We start from the raw sequence: 15,405 nt of genomic DNA, 5'->3' as shown, positions 1-15,405 counted from the left end.
TTTTTTTTTTTACAGTTTTTTCAAAGAAGCTGACCAAGAATGTTTAAAGCCAAAAAAAAAGCATAGATAAAAACTTCCTCAAGAATGTCATGGTAATCCCTTACATTCTCTTTCTAAGTGTAGGTTAAGTCTAATTGCAGCAACTAAACTGAATTCCTTGCAGAGTTAGAGACTGACATTTGAGTTTTACCTAGATTTCTAGATCTTGTCAGTCAGCTCCTTAGTGGTAGACCCTTCTTGGGAAATGAAGATCAAAATTAGGCAACTCTTTATTCAAAATAATCAAAAGAATACTTTTGATTTCAAGTTTTACATATGTATTTCTCTTGTATGAAGCATCTATATATTTACCAAACTGGGAGTGGCTTAAAAACATGGTTTCCAATATGATTTTAAAATTCAAGTTTAACTGGATATGGGGAAAATCTAGCTGTCATGTCAGTGTCAATCTGTGATCTTCAGGTTATTTCATTGCTGTAGCTGGCCAAATAGATAACCCCTTCCTGCCTCACCTCTCTATGCGTGTCCCTTCCAAAACTACTTTCCCAAGTAGAAGAGGGCATTTTGTTAGCCAATAATATTCAATGCTGAGCTCCCATTAGAATCTCCAAACAGCTAATTTGATGTTTAGTATTTTGCATATTTTTTCCTCTTAGCTTCTTATAATCCCATGCAATAAAATGCTGTCAAAATCATTTTTTTTCCTTCCAGTGTGATTCATTTGGCAGAGTAATTTCATGATTTCAAACTGTCTTAAAATATTTTTTTTCTTAGGGGTGGTCCAAGATGGTGGAGTAGGAGACCTAAATTTCATCTGACCCCAGGAATTCAACTAGATAGCTATCAAACCTATGAACTCAACAAGAGATCAAAGAATAGCAGTAACTCTATGAACAGAAAAGCAACCACTTTCTGCAAGGTAGGACGTGCGAAGAAGTGAATCTGAGGCAATACATGAGAAGATAGACCTTCGGAGGGGAGGGAGTCTCTGTCAGCTGGCTACTGGCAAGTGATAGAGCAGCAGAGCACAAAATTAGAACTTTTAGAAGTCTGCTATGCTGAGGGATGTCGCTCTGGTGGCTAAGTGGGGGGTGGAACCCTAGCAGGGACAGTGTGGTCTCAGGACCCTCAAGGTCACAGAAAGACTGGGGGTGCCTGAGTGCAGCAGAGCTCCCAAGTATCAGAGCGGAGAAGCCAGTTGCAAAGAGTGAGCTGAGGAGTGTGCTCTCAGCTTGCGGTTGCCTTAAACCAGGATCCATGGCACTATTGAGTGACTGTTCCCCAAGCTGGGGCCCAACAAGTGGCAGATCTGGGGAGACTCCCCTTCCTCCCTGGGAAGAGCAGTGAGGGAGCGCGCTGCAGGAATCACTGGGTTTGGAGACTCCAAACAGGGCTGTGTGTCAGAAATAGAAATACACAGTCACAGGCAGGGTGAGCATGGAGTGTGGACAGAGACCAGGGAGACAGGTTGACTACATTTCTCTGAGGGCTCACTGAGGAGTGGGGCTCTGAGCTTTTGGCTCCAGAGCCAGAGATTGGGAGGTGGCCATTTTCATTCTCATCCTCTAAAGCTGCGCGGAAAACCTTCAGGGAACAAAAACTACAGAGACGGGCGCCTGGGTGGCTCAGATGGTTAAGCATCTGCCTTTGGCTCAGGTTATGATCTCCAGGTCCTGGGATTGAGCTCCATGTCAGGCTCCCAGCTCACTGGGGAGCCTGGTTCTCCCTCTCCCTCTGCTGCTCCCCCTGCTTGTGCTTTCTCTGTCTTTCTCTCTCTCTGACAAAAAAATAAATAAATAATCATTAAAAAAAAAAGCTACGGAGAGCAAACTAGAGCAGATTCCTTAGCCTGGCCCCTGGCAAGAGCAGTGCAATTCTGTCTGGGGCAAAGACATTTGAAAATCAATGCAAAAGTCCCCTCCCCCAAAAGATCAGCAAGAATATTCATCCAAGACCAATTTTACCAATCAATCAGAACTGCAAAATTCCAGCACTAGGAGAATACAGCACATAGAATTCATGGCTTTTTTCTCATGAGTCTTTAATCTTTCAACTTTAATTTTTAAAATTTTCTTTATTTTTTCCCTTTTTTCTTTTTTCGTTTTTTATCAGACAAAATTGACTTTATTTTTTTATAATAATTTTTATTATGCTGTTAGTCACCATACAGTACATCCCAAGTTTTGATGTAAAGTTCCATGATTCATTACTTGCATATAACACCCAGTGCACCATGCAATACATGCCCTCCTTAATACCCATCACCAGCCTATCCCAGTCCCCCACCTTCATCCCCTCTGAAGTCCTCAGTTTGTTTCCCAGAGTCCATAGTCTCTCATGGTTCATTCCCCCTTCTTTTTACCCCCCCTTCCTTCTTCCCTTTCTACTCCTACCAATCTTCCTACTTCTTATGTTCCTACATTTATGTTCCATAAATGAGTGAAACCATATGATAATTGTCTTTCTCTGCTTGACTTATTTCGCTTAGCATTATCTCCTCCACTGCCGTCCATGTTGCAGCAAATGTTGAGAACTCGTTCTTTCTGATGGCTGAATAATATTCCATTGTATATATGGACAACATCTTCTTAATCCAGTCATCTGTTGAAGGGCATCTTGGCTCCTTCCACAATTTGACTATTGTGGACAACGCTGCTATGAACATTGGGGTGCATATGGCCCTTCTCTTCACTACGTCTGTATCTTTGGGGTAAATACCCAGTAGTGCAATTGCTGGATCATAGGGTAGCTCAATATTTGCAGCAACATGGCGGGACTGAAGGAGATTATGCTAAGTGAAATAAATCAAGCAGAGAAAGACAATTATCATACAGTCTCGCTCATTTATGTGACATAGGAAATAGCAGGGAGATCGGTAGGAGAAGGAAGGGAAGAATGAAGGGTGGGTAAACAGAAGGGGGAATGAACCATGAGAGACTATGGACTCTGGGAAACAAACTGAGAGCTTTAGAGGGGAGGAGGGTGGGGGATTGGGATAGGCAGGTGATGGGTATTAAGGAGGGCACATATTGCATGGAGCACTGGGTGATATATGCAAATAATGAATTATAGAACACTACATCAAAAACTAAGGATGTACTGTATGATGACTAACATAACATAATAAAAAATTATTATTAAAAAGAAACCCCTCCAATATTAGCAAAGCCAGATTATAATCTCAAACTGAAGCATAAATAATTAAAAAATTAATATATTAGTTATTCAGCTCTTCCAATTTTCAAAATAGGCAATATCTAGGCTGCTCAAATATACTATTAGTTGTACTACGCTACTGAGAGGATATTATAGCATCACCACTGACACTGGACAAGATTCTTAACCCTGTGATATTGTTTCCATCTCTGATAATTGTCCCTCTCTCTATTCTTACTTTTATTATTCTAGCTTCAGTTTTACACTTGAAATAGCTTCTAAGAATCTCTGAAAATCTCTGTGACATTTGCTTATGTTGTAGAGTTTATAGTTTATAAAGAACTTTTTAACATATGTTTGTATTTAGAGTTTACATCAACCCTGTGAGGTAGACATTACTACCTAAATTTTATGGATGAGGATGTTTCTGAGAGATTTAGTATTTATTAAAAACACACAGCTTGAAAGGCACAGAGCCTAGGACTGTAACCCAGTTCTTCCTTCTCTGAAGCTGGTCCACTTTCTGTTATATCACCAGTACCTCTCCACTAGCAGGCTTTTAGTCCAGTGCTCCATTTATGTTTACGCTATTGATAAAGAACTCCCCACATCTCTCTGTATGAATCCTGGCTCTACCATGTGCAAACCTTTACAAGTAACTTATGAGTGATAACTCTCTATTTATGATGAGGATTCTGAAGCAAAGCAAGGAATTAGACTAAACTGTACAAAATTGTTGCTATTTGACAAACATTGACCTATAAAAATGACAATTTCAAATGATTTAACTTAATAAAATGTTTTTAAGCATTATTATCAATCCCTCTAATGTAAGAAGTTCAACACCATCTGAACCATGTTTTAGAGTAATCGTAGATGGCAATATTTCCATACATGAGATTCAAAGAAAATATAATTTTAGGGTTTTTTTAGGGTAGAAAAATATGGATTTAAAATGTTTTATGGTTATTTTTGATCAGTGTGGCCAAAGTACATATTTCAAAGTTTCAGTCCTTAGAAATAATCTCATATATATTTAATATAAACCAATCAAAATTCTTATGTGTGCAGTCTCCTTTATTTTTTCTTATTCTTTTCCTTCTATCTTTTAGTAAGAGCTGCCTATGAAAGAGGTCAATCTAAGCAAGTTTTTCGTTACTGGGAAAAAAACCCTGCAAAATACAAATGTTGATTCCCCCACTGTTTCAGTTACTGTTGTTAGTTTTACCAAGATACAATAAAATATTTTTTTTCCTTTAACACTTGTATAACAGATGTTTCCAAGTTTCCAAAGTTTTCAGAATATAAATTAGTCACTGGTGATTGTATCCCAAGAGATTTCTCCTTAGCAACCAAGTTTTAGTTTCTTTTTAGTTGATGTGCTATACAATAAAATGGATACATTTTCTGACTTGAGTTAAATACCATATTTTCATAGAATGCATATAGGAAGTAATTGCCAGTTTGTGAAATGTGACCATTATAATCCTTAGATAATCCTTAGATAATTTTCCAATTCATTTCCAATTCATTGCCCATTTAAATACCATGTCTCATAAAAATATTTAATGTTGCACAACCATTGAACCCATTTTAGAACAGAGGATTGGCTAGAAATTAGGTATTCATTAATCAGTTTATAACTTCCCTCATAGACTTAATGCATTAATAGACCTGAATTATTTTGTCTTCTGAGAGGAAATAGAAAATTTTGTTTTAAAAGTGCCACAAACAAAACACAAGTACCTCAATATTTTGATGAAAATTCAATGTGGGTGCATATACAGTGGTGTGAGAAGGGTTAAGAGAGTTATTTCAGTTTTATAAGGAATCAGCTGATTGATCTTACCTGATCATGTACATGATTTGATCCACCATGGCACAGTTCATTTCCAGTGCTTGTAGAAATCGAGTCACTTCCTATGATGGTTTGGATTTGTTGGCTAGACTGGGATTGTTGACAGTGTGGAGAGTGGACAATCTGGGGCTGTTGGACAATGTGATGATGGCATTGGACCTGTGGATAGCATTCCTAAAACACACATGCATGCCAAAATAGCCACTGAGAATAAAAATTACTAATTGAGAAAGGCCCACTGAATGCATTTTTTAAAATTTAATCTGTTCTTTCACAAAGTAATTCAATCCCTAGGATTTGTAGTTTTAAAAATGATATATTATTTTTTTCAAATTATTTCATGGGGAGAAGTGTATTAAATTCTATTTTTGTTTGATCAGGTGGCTGTGACCATCCAAATACTCCTAAATTGGCCAGGGAATTGCATGTTCTGATTAAATTAATATTCCAGTTACACTTAACACTAAAACTATAATGACTATTAATATTAATTACTCTGATGATTCAACAGGCACTTCAGCATCTAATTTTATAATAATGCTATCATACTGAAGATGTAGATGGATATAAAATTAGAAAATAATATAATGCAGTGATTTTCAATATCAGGAAGCATATTAGAATCACAGTGGGGGCAGACAAAATTCTTATGCTTATGAAAATCAAGCACAAATTAAGAGAAAAGGTTGGAAAACAGTGACTGAAGCTTCAGATGCAGAAAACGGGGATTCTAACTGATTCTACCACTTACTCTGTGATCTTGGGAAACTATGCAATCTTTATGAGCTTCAGTTTCTTCGTTTGCAAAAATGGAGATAATATGTGTCTCATTGTGTTGCTGTGAGGAGTAAATGAACTAATGTTTGTAAAGTGCCTATTACAAAGTATGTGGGTAATAAACATTTACTATTATCATATTATGTCATTATCATTGTCATCATAAACTTAATCATCATCCACCCCACTAATTTTGCAGGTGGAAAAAACCCCTGAGGTCCAGAGAAGTAAGATGGTTTACTCATAATGACATGACTAATTCTTGGAAAAATTGGGATTGGAATTCATGATTTCCAGCTCAGAGTTCTTTCAGAACATAAGGCTGAATTTTTACTGTCCTCAAAATAGTCTGGAACTTTTCGGTTTTAAACTAAATCTTTACTATCTGCTTGTTTATTTGTCATGGCTTTTTTGCTGATAAAGTATAGAGCACAGGATAATAAAGGATATCAGGTTGTTTTAGTTTTGAGGATTTCAGATATACTTCAATTTCCTATACTATGTTGTTATTATTCTACTTTGATAGCAGGCATCTGAAAGCCAGTTTTCAGAGAAAAACATTCTCTATTTTGAACCAGAATGCTACATTCATGCACATACATTTAGCTTTGGAAGTATAAATTCAATGCTCTATTTCCTTTTGACAGTGGAAAGCTGACCTGCATTAATAAAGTAAAACACTTCAAATTTTATATTTTTTTTATGTGGAACAATTTTCAAACTATATTAAATGGAAAAAGCAAGATGCATAAGAAGGAATGTACTATGCTCCCTTTTGTATAACATTTTAAAAAATATACATATGTTTATGTTTACAAATATACACAACTGCTTTTAAACACATAGAGCAAAAATCTTTTAAAGGTGACTGTCCCTGGGAAGAGGAATTGAGAGATGAGAGGGTTAAGATAGAGAGGCTTTTTTTTTTTACCACTGCATATATTTTTATTCTCTTTTTATATTCTTTTTATTATCTTTTCATATCTTTTATGCTTTGAAATTTTTAACATGTATACAAATTATCTTTTTATGTATACAAAAATTATTTTGAAAGAAAGAAAAATATATAAAGAAACATATTTTACAAATAGAAACTACCTTGGTAGTAATTGATAATAAAGGTCATAGAATTTGTTCATAGAATCATTTTCTCCAGGATCTTTTCAAATATGACTCACTTTATATGCTACCCCTAAGATCTCTACAGTTTAGAAGTCAGACTGTGTACTATCAGCCACTTTTGTACAAATTGTAGGACTGAATGTATTCTCTGTTCTTTTATGTTACAAAATACCTTCATACACTGGATTAGAATAAAGTCAGAGTGACAGGCTGAGAAAACCTTCACCCAGTGGGGAACTTGTACACTACTGAAATAGAATTCCTCCTGAAAAAAAAATTAATGTGCTCTTTAAAAAGCAAGTTAGGAAACACTCTGAAGGACATATCAATACAGGACAATAAACAAAACAAAACTAATTTCTCAATCATCTTCCTTTATTAATATATCAGCTGACTCTTGAATAGAATGCTGACAGTCTCTCCATCTGGGGTGTCTTGTGGTTTCCCTGAGCCTATCTGGCCTCTGAACCACTTATTAGTATCACTGAAGTCTTAGCAGATTTTCAGTTTCAATTCTCACACCTGACTACTAAAATTATTGTTCTAAAGCATGATATTCATACATTACTCATACTTTTGAAGTGTACCACAAGCTAGATTTTTAATGTATGAAAGATCAAACATTTCTGATTTATCATATATTTTGTCTTTTTTGATAGAGGGAAAAAATATGTAGAGTACAGTTCATATGAACTGCATAATTATCTTACAACTGGCACCAATTTATCACCCTTCCATGACAAAGACTTCTTTTTGGGGCAGGTCTTATCTCCTAAAAGCTAGTCCTATTTGAACTAGTCTCATGTAACATTAAGCATTTCATTCCAGACTCTAGCTTTATCCAGCTTGTCCTATTGCATTTCTATCACTGAGGAAACTCAACTATATCAAGGCAGTTGTAGTTTGTTCCATATGCATCATTCCTTTTACCTTGGGTAGTCTCTCATGGCAGTCCCCAAATTCCCAAATCATTTAAGTCACTAATAAAAAAAGTAGATGTAAAAAGGTAAATATTCAAATTAATAGTAAGTAACTGCAGTGTTCTTTTAAAGGAGTTCTTCTTTAATGGTTCCATATGTATAGCAATAATAATGTACAGGATATTCAGTCTTTTCCTCTAGGAACCAAGATTTAGAAAAGTATTTATCCTTTTTGAGACAAGAAATTAGAAGGAGCACAAAATGATGTGTCTCAAACATTTCTTTTTAAAATGTGTCAAACTTATTGTTTTGTCAGTCCAGTTGGATAAAGGACAGATGTTATAATTTGATAGCTTGAGGAAAGTGTCCCTTAAAGAACTAACATACTTGATAAAATTTTTCTATTTGGTATCATAATGTCCAGAAATATTCTATTGTTCTTTTGAAAAATATGTGTTCAATACATACCATACCAAATCCTCTATTACATCCAACTTTATAAGCAGACCACAGTCTTAAAGGTTTGGATTTTTATGATTCTGAGAGTTTACACTATTTTATCTTTAATGAGCATCAAATAAGTGATAATGTATTAGTTCCTATGAATCTGATAACAACTGCCCATAAATGCTCATAAAAATAAGATGTGCTCTCATGCCAAGAAAATTAAAAAGAATTTAGTATATTTTAATGCTTCATTTGTGCATGAGAAAAATGATTTTGTGATAAAAATTCATTTGATATTATTTAACTGCCTTTTATAGTTTAAATTGTGTCCTCCCAACAAAAAGAATATGTTAAAATCCTGATCCTTAGTACCTCAGAATGTGACCTTGTTTAGAAACAGGGGCTTCTTCTTTTTTTTTTTTTCCTTGAAACAAGGCCTTTATAGAAGTAAGAAGTTAAAATGAGGTCATTAGGATGGGACTTAATCAAATATAACTGGCATCATCATAAAAAGGGAAAATTTGGACACAGAGATAGACATGCGCAGAGGGAAGATGACGTGAAGACATACAGGAAGGATGCCATGTGAAGATAAAGTATCTACGAACCAAGGAACATCTGAGACTACAAGAAATTAGGAGACAGGCATAGAGAGCTCCTTCCCTAAAGGCTTCAAAGGGAGTATGGCCCTGCCAACACCATGATTTCATACTTCACTACAGAGCTGTGAGACAGTAAATTTGTGTTGTTTTAAGCCACCCAGATTGTGATACATATTTACAGTAGTCCTAAGAAACTAATACATTGCACTACTTCAAGAATGTCCAAGAGACAAGTCCTAGGCTTTGTCTGGGTTGGACATGCTTGTATCCACTGGCAGATCAATGCAAAACTGCTGGCTACAGTAACCACTGTGCTTATAGGTCTAGTAGCTCTAGATGTTATGGAATTACCATTGCCCTGCTACAGTTTTGAATGTTGTACTTGGTCTCAGTTGATTTTAATGAAATTTTTAAAATGTGAAATAGTTTTCTAGACTTTTACAGTATATAGTACTGTACATATCTGTTCATACATACTGTTCATTTGAAAATTCATTTTATATAAATTTTTACATTTTTTCAAGTCTTTACTTAAATTCTAGTTAGTTAACATATAGTGTAGTATTAGTTTCAGGAGTAGAATTTAGTGATTCGTCACTTACATATAACATCCAGTGCTCATCACAAGTGCCCTCTTTAATATCCATCATCCATTTAGACCATCCTGTGTCCAACTCCCCTCCATCAATCTTCAGTTTGTTCTCTATAGTTGAGTCTCTTATGGTTTGTCTCCCTCTCTTTTTCCCCCCTTCCCCTATGTTCATCTGTTTTGTTTCTCAAATTCCACAATTAGGACAAAGTTATAATGTTTTAAATTATAATTTGTGTGAGACCAGTTTAAAAGAAACATACAAAGCATTGGGATATCTGTATTAAATTCAGTTTCTACCATTAATTTTCTATGTGACTTGACATATTTTTACTTCTGTTTCCCTTTCACTAAAACAGGGACAATAATACTTCACATGAGAGAATGAATATGAAAGTGTTAAGGATGATATGAAGAGCTGTAGACATAATAAGGTATTATCATGACTCATAGTGGCCCAGCTTGGCGCTTGAAAATTGTCATTTTAACTCTTATTAAAATGCTGGTAATTCAAAAGTATACACTTAATAAGCTTTAAAACAAATTTTACATACCTGATCCATATTTAGCTTCTCTACTTTTCTTATTGTTTTTTCATAAATAACATTGTTTCCTGGGAAGAAATGGCCTCCTCTTAGGAATGGAGAAAGTGGTTCCTATAAAGACAATAATGACTGTGTTTTGTTTTGAAAGGTACCTTTTCAGAGGAACATTAACTTAATCAAATATCAATAGTCTCTATTGATATCAATCAAAAAATCAATAGTCTCTAATAAACTCTGAGTTAATAACATACCAGGAGAATGGAATGACACCCCAATAAAACTTTGAGAGATGTAATGAAGTAGTAACAAAGATAGTCTATTTTGTCAAACAGAGCAATCTGGATCTCTCCTACTACCTTTTACTAAGCCTAACAAAGTGTTTTAAGGGAAATTGGAAGGGGCTGAAAAAGATAATTTTTTTCCTGTTCTTTTCTCTTTTTTCCTTTTTTTCTTTCTTCTTTCTTTCTTTTTTCTTTCTTCTTCCTTCTTTCTTTCTTTCTTTCTTTCTTTCTTTCTTTCTTTCTTCTTTTTTCTAGTGGTCAAGTTTTAATAAAGTCTCAAGAGAGACAATCTAATTGTTAGAGGATAGAAAAGAGTTTTTTCCTCAGAGAATAGAAGAGAGTTTTTCCTGTTCTTAAAGTAAGATATAGTGAGTTTTCTGAGGTAGACACACATGAGGTCAACTTCATTTAAATTGAGTTCACTAGCAGGTTTCTTTTTATGCAAAAGTATTATTGGAGAAATGCAAAATAAACAATTCATCCCTGAGCTGTAAAGTAGATAAAACTATACTAAAGATTTTTTTTTTCCTGGAACATAGCTTTGGTGCACTTGAAGTGTGTAATTCTTACTTGTGATTATAACCAAAGCTAAGTCTCTCTGTACAATATATGTTTTGAATACTAAGAACAGAGTAGAGTCATTAAGCGCCACTGTATCCCCATATAATCAACTAAATTGATGTAGGATTATCCAAGTGCTTAAAAGATATCAGCCAATGAAATAAAGACTGGTGACATGTCCAAGATCTGAAAGAAATCAGGGAAGGACTAATAAGAATTAGATCAAGAGTTTAAAATAAATGCAGGGGCGCCTGGGTGGCTCAGTCGTTAAGCGTCTGCCTTCAGCTCAGGTATGATCCCAGTGTTCTGGGATCAAGCCCCACATCAGGCTCCTCGGCTGGGAGCCTGCTTCTTCCTCTCCCACTCCCCCTGCTTGTGTTCCCTCTCTTGCTGGCTCTCTCTGTCAAATAAATAAATAAAATCTTCTAAAAATAGAGTTTAAAATAAATGCAATATTACTATATTTCTTTCCTTTCTTTTGGTTTTCATATGAGTCTACTTGTATGGGGGGAGTTGAGGCTGTTTTGTTACAGAGAAAAATTGCATTCATTTATTTTTGTAATACAGGGGAACAGTATAGAAGAGGATTGAATAAGCCTGCTACCAGTTAATATGTTTAAGACCATTTCAAAATCAAAATATGCTAGCATTTTTGTCATCTGCTATTGTAAAAACCTTAAAACAACTGGATGAAAACACTGGTTGTTGAGAATGTAAGACACTCTTAAATCCAAAGCTATATACTTCTCGTATTCAAGTTTGAATAAAAGGTACTTTAACTAAATGTCCCTGGAATACTTTGGTGAAATAAATATGCAAGTGATTAAATTTGGCTAGCTGATGAATTGTTAAATCTAAAGGTGGATATGTTTAGAAAGATTCCCCTAGAAGCTCTTTTGTGTTTGTCTTTGTAAAAAAAAAAAAAGACTTTTTGGTAGTTATTTGCAATCATATAACACATGTTTAAGAACTTACTATGCACAAACTGGGGATGTACTGTATGGTGACTAACATAATATAATAAAAAATCATTATAAAAAAAAAGAACTTACTATGCACAATACACTTGACTAAGTTTTTTAAAGCATTTTACTGAGATGTTTAATACTTATAATTATGTATAAATCTAGCACTGCAATAGCCTCAAACTGTAACAATATAGTCATCATAACTATTTAATGTCAACATAACTGATATCAATATACTTTAGCTTACTGCATATTATTGGTGATAGTAAAGATTAAAAATATAAACGGTGACTTGACTGAAATATGCACATTTATGTAAATGTAGACTATATATCAATGATCTGTTTTAAGAAATGGCTAAACTTTTTCACTAAAAAATACATCTCTTTTCCTCATTTTCCAATTTACTCTGTCATTTTATTCTTTTTTATTATGTTAAGTTAGCCAACATATAGTATATCATAAGTTTTTGTTGTAGTGTTCAACAATTCATTAGTTGCATATAACACCCAGTGCTGTTTTATAAGGCATGAATCACACTTAGATTATTACCAGGAACACTGAATATTGATCAGCATTCATCAAACTATAGCCAGCAGCTGATTTTTATAATGTCCTCAAGCTAAGAATGATATTTAGATTTTTAAAAGACTGTAAGTACAAAGAAGGCCAAAACCCTATGGTGACAGAAAAGCCTAAAATATTTACTATATTGCCTTTTACCAGAAATTTTTGCTGATTCCTGGTCTAGATAATATATGAACATAAACATCTATAATACAAGGTAGAAAGAAGCAAGTGCCTTTAAGAGGCACAGAGAAATAACTTATGGGATGGAATTCGGAAGAGGAAAAATTGAATTCCATCTGGCAGTGCTCAGGTAGGTTACTTGGATCAGGTGGCATTTGAGAAAAGGTTAAGGTGGGTTTTGCATATGAGGAGATGGAAGAAAGTAGTATTCCAAATGAAGTAAACAAAATAAGTCATGAAACCAAGACTGTAAAAGTGTAAAGTAATATGTAAGGGACACAGAAGGCAGACAGAAGCTTGGCTCTGAAAGCAGTGAGAAGTCCTTGAATGCTTCTAAACAGGGATGTGAGGTGAACATAAATCTACTTTAGGAAGGTTTGTTGGAGAAAGGAAAGAGTACAGGGGAGGAGACTAGTTAAGAGATTATCCTAAATCATCAAGGACAGTAATTTCCAAAGATGACTCTAAGATCTTAAATCTGAGAAATCTACATAACCAATGGTGCCAAAAACAAAAACAAGAAAAGTTGAGACACATTGAATTTTACATGCTCCTGATAAAAACCTAGGTCTGATTCATGCATTTATTCCTCATAATATTTAGTAAATATATAGAGCACAGTAATCTCTTAAACATGTATTAAATTATGCAAAGAATTAGCAAAGAGACTTTTATCAAAACGTGCAGGAAGGCATTCAGGTTATAGATGTCCGGCACACAATGAGTGGAGATTTCATGGCTACAGTTCTAGTTCTAGATTTCAGAATCATATGCTTAGAAGATCTTGTTAAAATCATGCAATTGCTGAACAGGCAAGTGAAGATCAAAGATGTAACTACATAAGTCTTAAGAGATATGAAGGGGGGGGTAAACAGAAGAGGGAATGAACCATGAGAGACTATGGACTCTGGGAAACAAACTGAGGGCTTCAGGGGGAGGGGGGTAGGGGAATGGGATAGGCTGGTGATGGGTATTAAGGAGGGCACCTATTGCATGGTGCACTGGGTGTTATACACAAGTAATGAATCATGGAACATTACATCAAAAACCAGGGATGTACTGTATGGTGACTAACATAATATAATAAAAAATATTATTATAATAAATAAATAAATAAATAAATAAATAAATAAATAAATAAAGATGAAAAATTTTCATAAAGCAGTAGAAAGATAAGTGACAGTATAAATGCTTCAGAGATGTCAACAGGTGAGAATTCCAAATAGGATTGGATTTGGACTACTACACATCCATTAGATCTATTAAAATTAGTGGAAGAAAGTGTAATGGAAAAAAATTCTGGAGTCATAACATCTGTATTCAGTTCTGCTTCTATCACCTACTTGTGGAAATGTGGGAAAGTCATTTAACTTCTCTGAGGCTTAGTTTTCTTATCACGGAGATAGTAATGCAGAGCACTTTATATCAAGTAAATTAATGTATTCTAAAGTACCTTTAATCTGTGATTTTAATGTACAAATGATATTGATTTGTAATAATATAGTAATATAATATTTTAAGTCCATACTGCATTTAAAAAAATTGATGAGAACTTTGTTAGAGCTATTCTAAGATATCAAGATAAAGTATACACAAAAATAGGCTTATTGAAGGCAGGGACTGTATCCATCTTGAATACCCCATAGTGAATGAACAGATGACTGGATGAGAAGAGATGACATGAATGTTTATCTTAAAGATACAAGCACCTTCTAACAGGGGAAAACAAAGTTAGCAAAAGAAAATTTCTCTTTGTTCACTATAAATGCTGAACCATTATTATTTTTGAGAAGAAAAATGGTTTGGGTCCTAACAGTGTTGATTCTCTCCAAAATGTGTGCTGGGCTTACTATTTTAAATGACTTACTGAAAAAAAACTTCCACATTTAGGAGATTATTATTTTCCCAAAATGTTTAAAAAATTAAAACCAAAATTTACTATATTTGAATAAATCATTCTTAGTAAAACAGTTCAGCAAAATAAATTTAATTAAAGTCTTAGATTTTTCACAAATGAGCTGTTAGCTTTACTATTTTGGCAGCTTATTTTTTTTATCTGTACACTTGAATTGGTTCCAGATCCACCCTAAAAATTAATAGGTGTCTTCAAAGATGGCTGATTTTATCATTTTAATTGTTACTTTTAGAATCTATGGCAGTAGTTCTCACATCTAACAAAGTACATAATCCCCAGCATCTACTTTGCTGTTCCCAGGCCATGAAACCTTGCTGAAGAAGTTAAAAAAATGTTTGCTGATTTGGCTCAGTACAAATTCAAGTTACCTAACTTTAAGAGTCTCTCTAACCTTCATGGTCACAGTTGTATTTATCAAATTCTCTATAACTGTGGTTACAATGTTTTTTCAATTTCCTCAATCCCCTATGCTCACATTCCCTCATTCTCCTTCTTCTTACTGAGAAAACCAAGATCTATTCAATGAGATCCCTTCATTTTCATCTGTACCTCAAAAATCTCTCTTCAATTTCTGCTCCTTCCATCTCATTACCAAGAAAGACAAAGTCCTCCTTTTATCCTGAAGTCACTTCTCTATACCTGGAATCCTATCCCCTCTTGTCTCTTCCAGAATTATGTTCCATTTGCCCCTTCTCTGTGGGATCTTTTGCCTTACTATTGGTTCTTTTTCCTCTCCCTATAAATTTCTCAGATCTCCAAGATTCTGTTTTCCTTTAGCTACCATCCCATCTTTCCTTCATTTATTTGAAAGATATCCTTCTTAGAAGAGTAATCTTCATTTATTTCCTCCGCTTCTCGATCTATTCACGCATTAACTTTGCACATCTGGGTTTTGCTTCCACAAGTATAGGGAA

At 34.5% G+C, this 15,405-nt stretch overlaps 1 protein-coding gene across 1 annotated transcript in view; it reads right to left on the bottom strand.

The window, feature by feature from the left end:
* Positions 1–15,405, bottom strand: part of POF1B (POF1B actin binding protein) — an 86,945-nt gene that overhangs the window by 46,676 nt on the left and 24,864 nt on the right. Inside the window, exons 4-5 of the mRNA XM_008700619.2 lie at positions 10,026–10,127; positions 5,006–5,188 (exon numbers count right to left, since the gene is read on the bottom strand). Of these exons, the coding sequence (XP_008698841.2) occupies positions 5,006–5,188; positions 10,026–10,127 (285 nt within the window). The remainder of the gene's footprint in view (positions 1–5,005; positions 5,189–10,025; positions 10,128–15,405) is intronic.

Source organism: Ursus maritimus (assembly GCF_017311325.1).
Source record: "Ursus maritimus isolate PB19 chromosome X unlocalized genomic scaffold, ASM1731132v1 scaffold_X1, whole genome shotgun sequence".
In the NCBI taxonomy this organism is placed as follows: Eukaryota; Metazoa; Chordata; class Mammalia; order Carnivora; family Ursidae; genus Ursus; species Ursus maritimus.
Note: the sequence above shows the minus strand (reverse complement) of the source record. Positions and strands in the feature narration are given on the sequence as shown.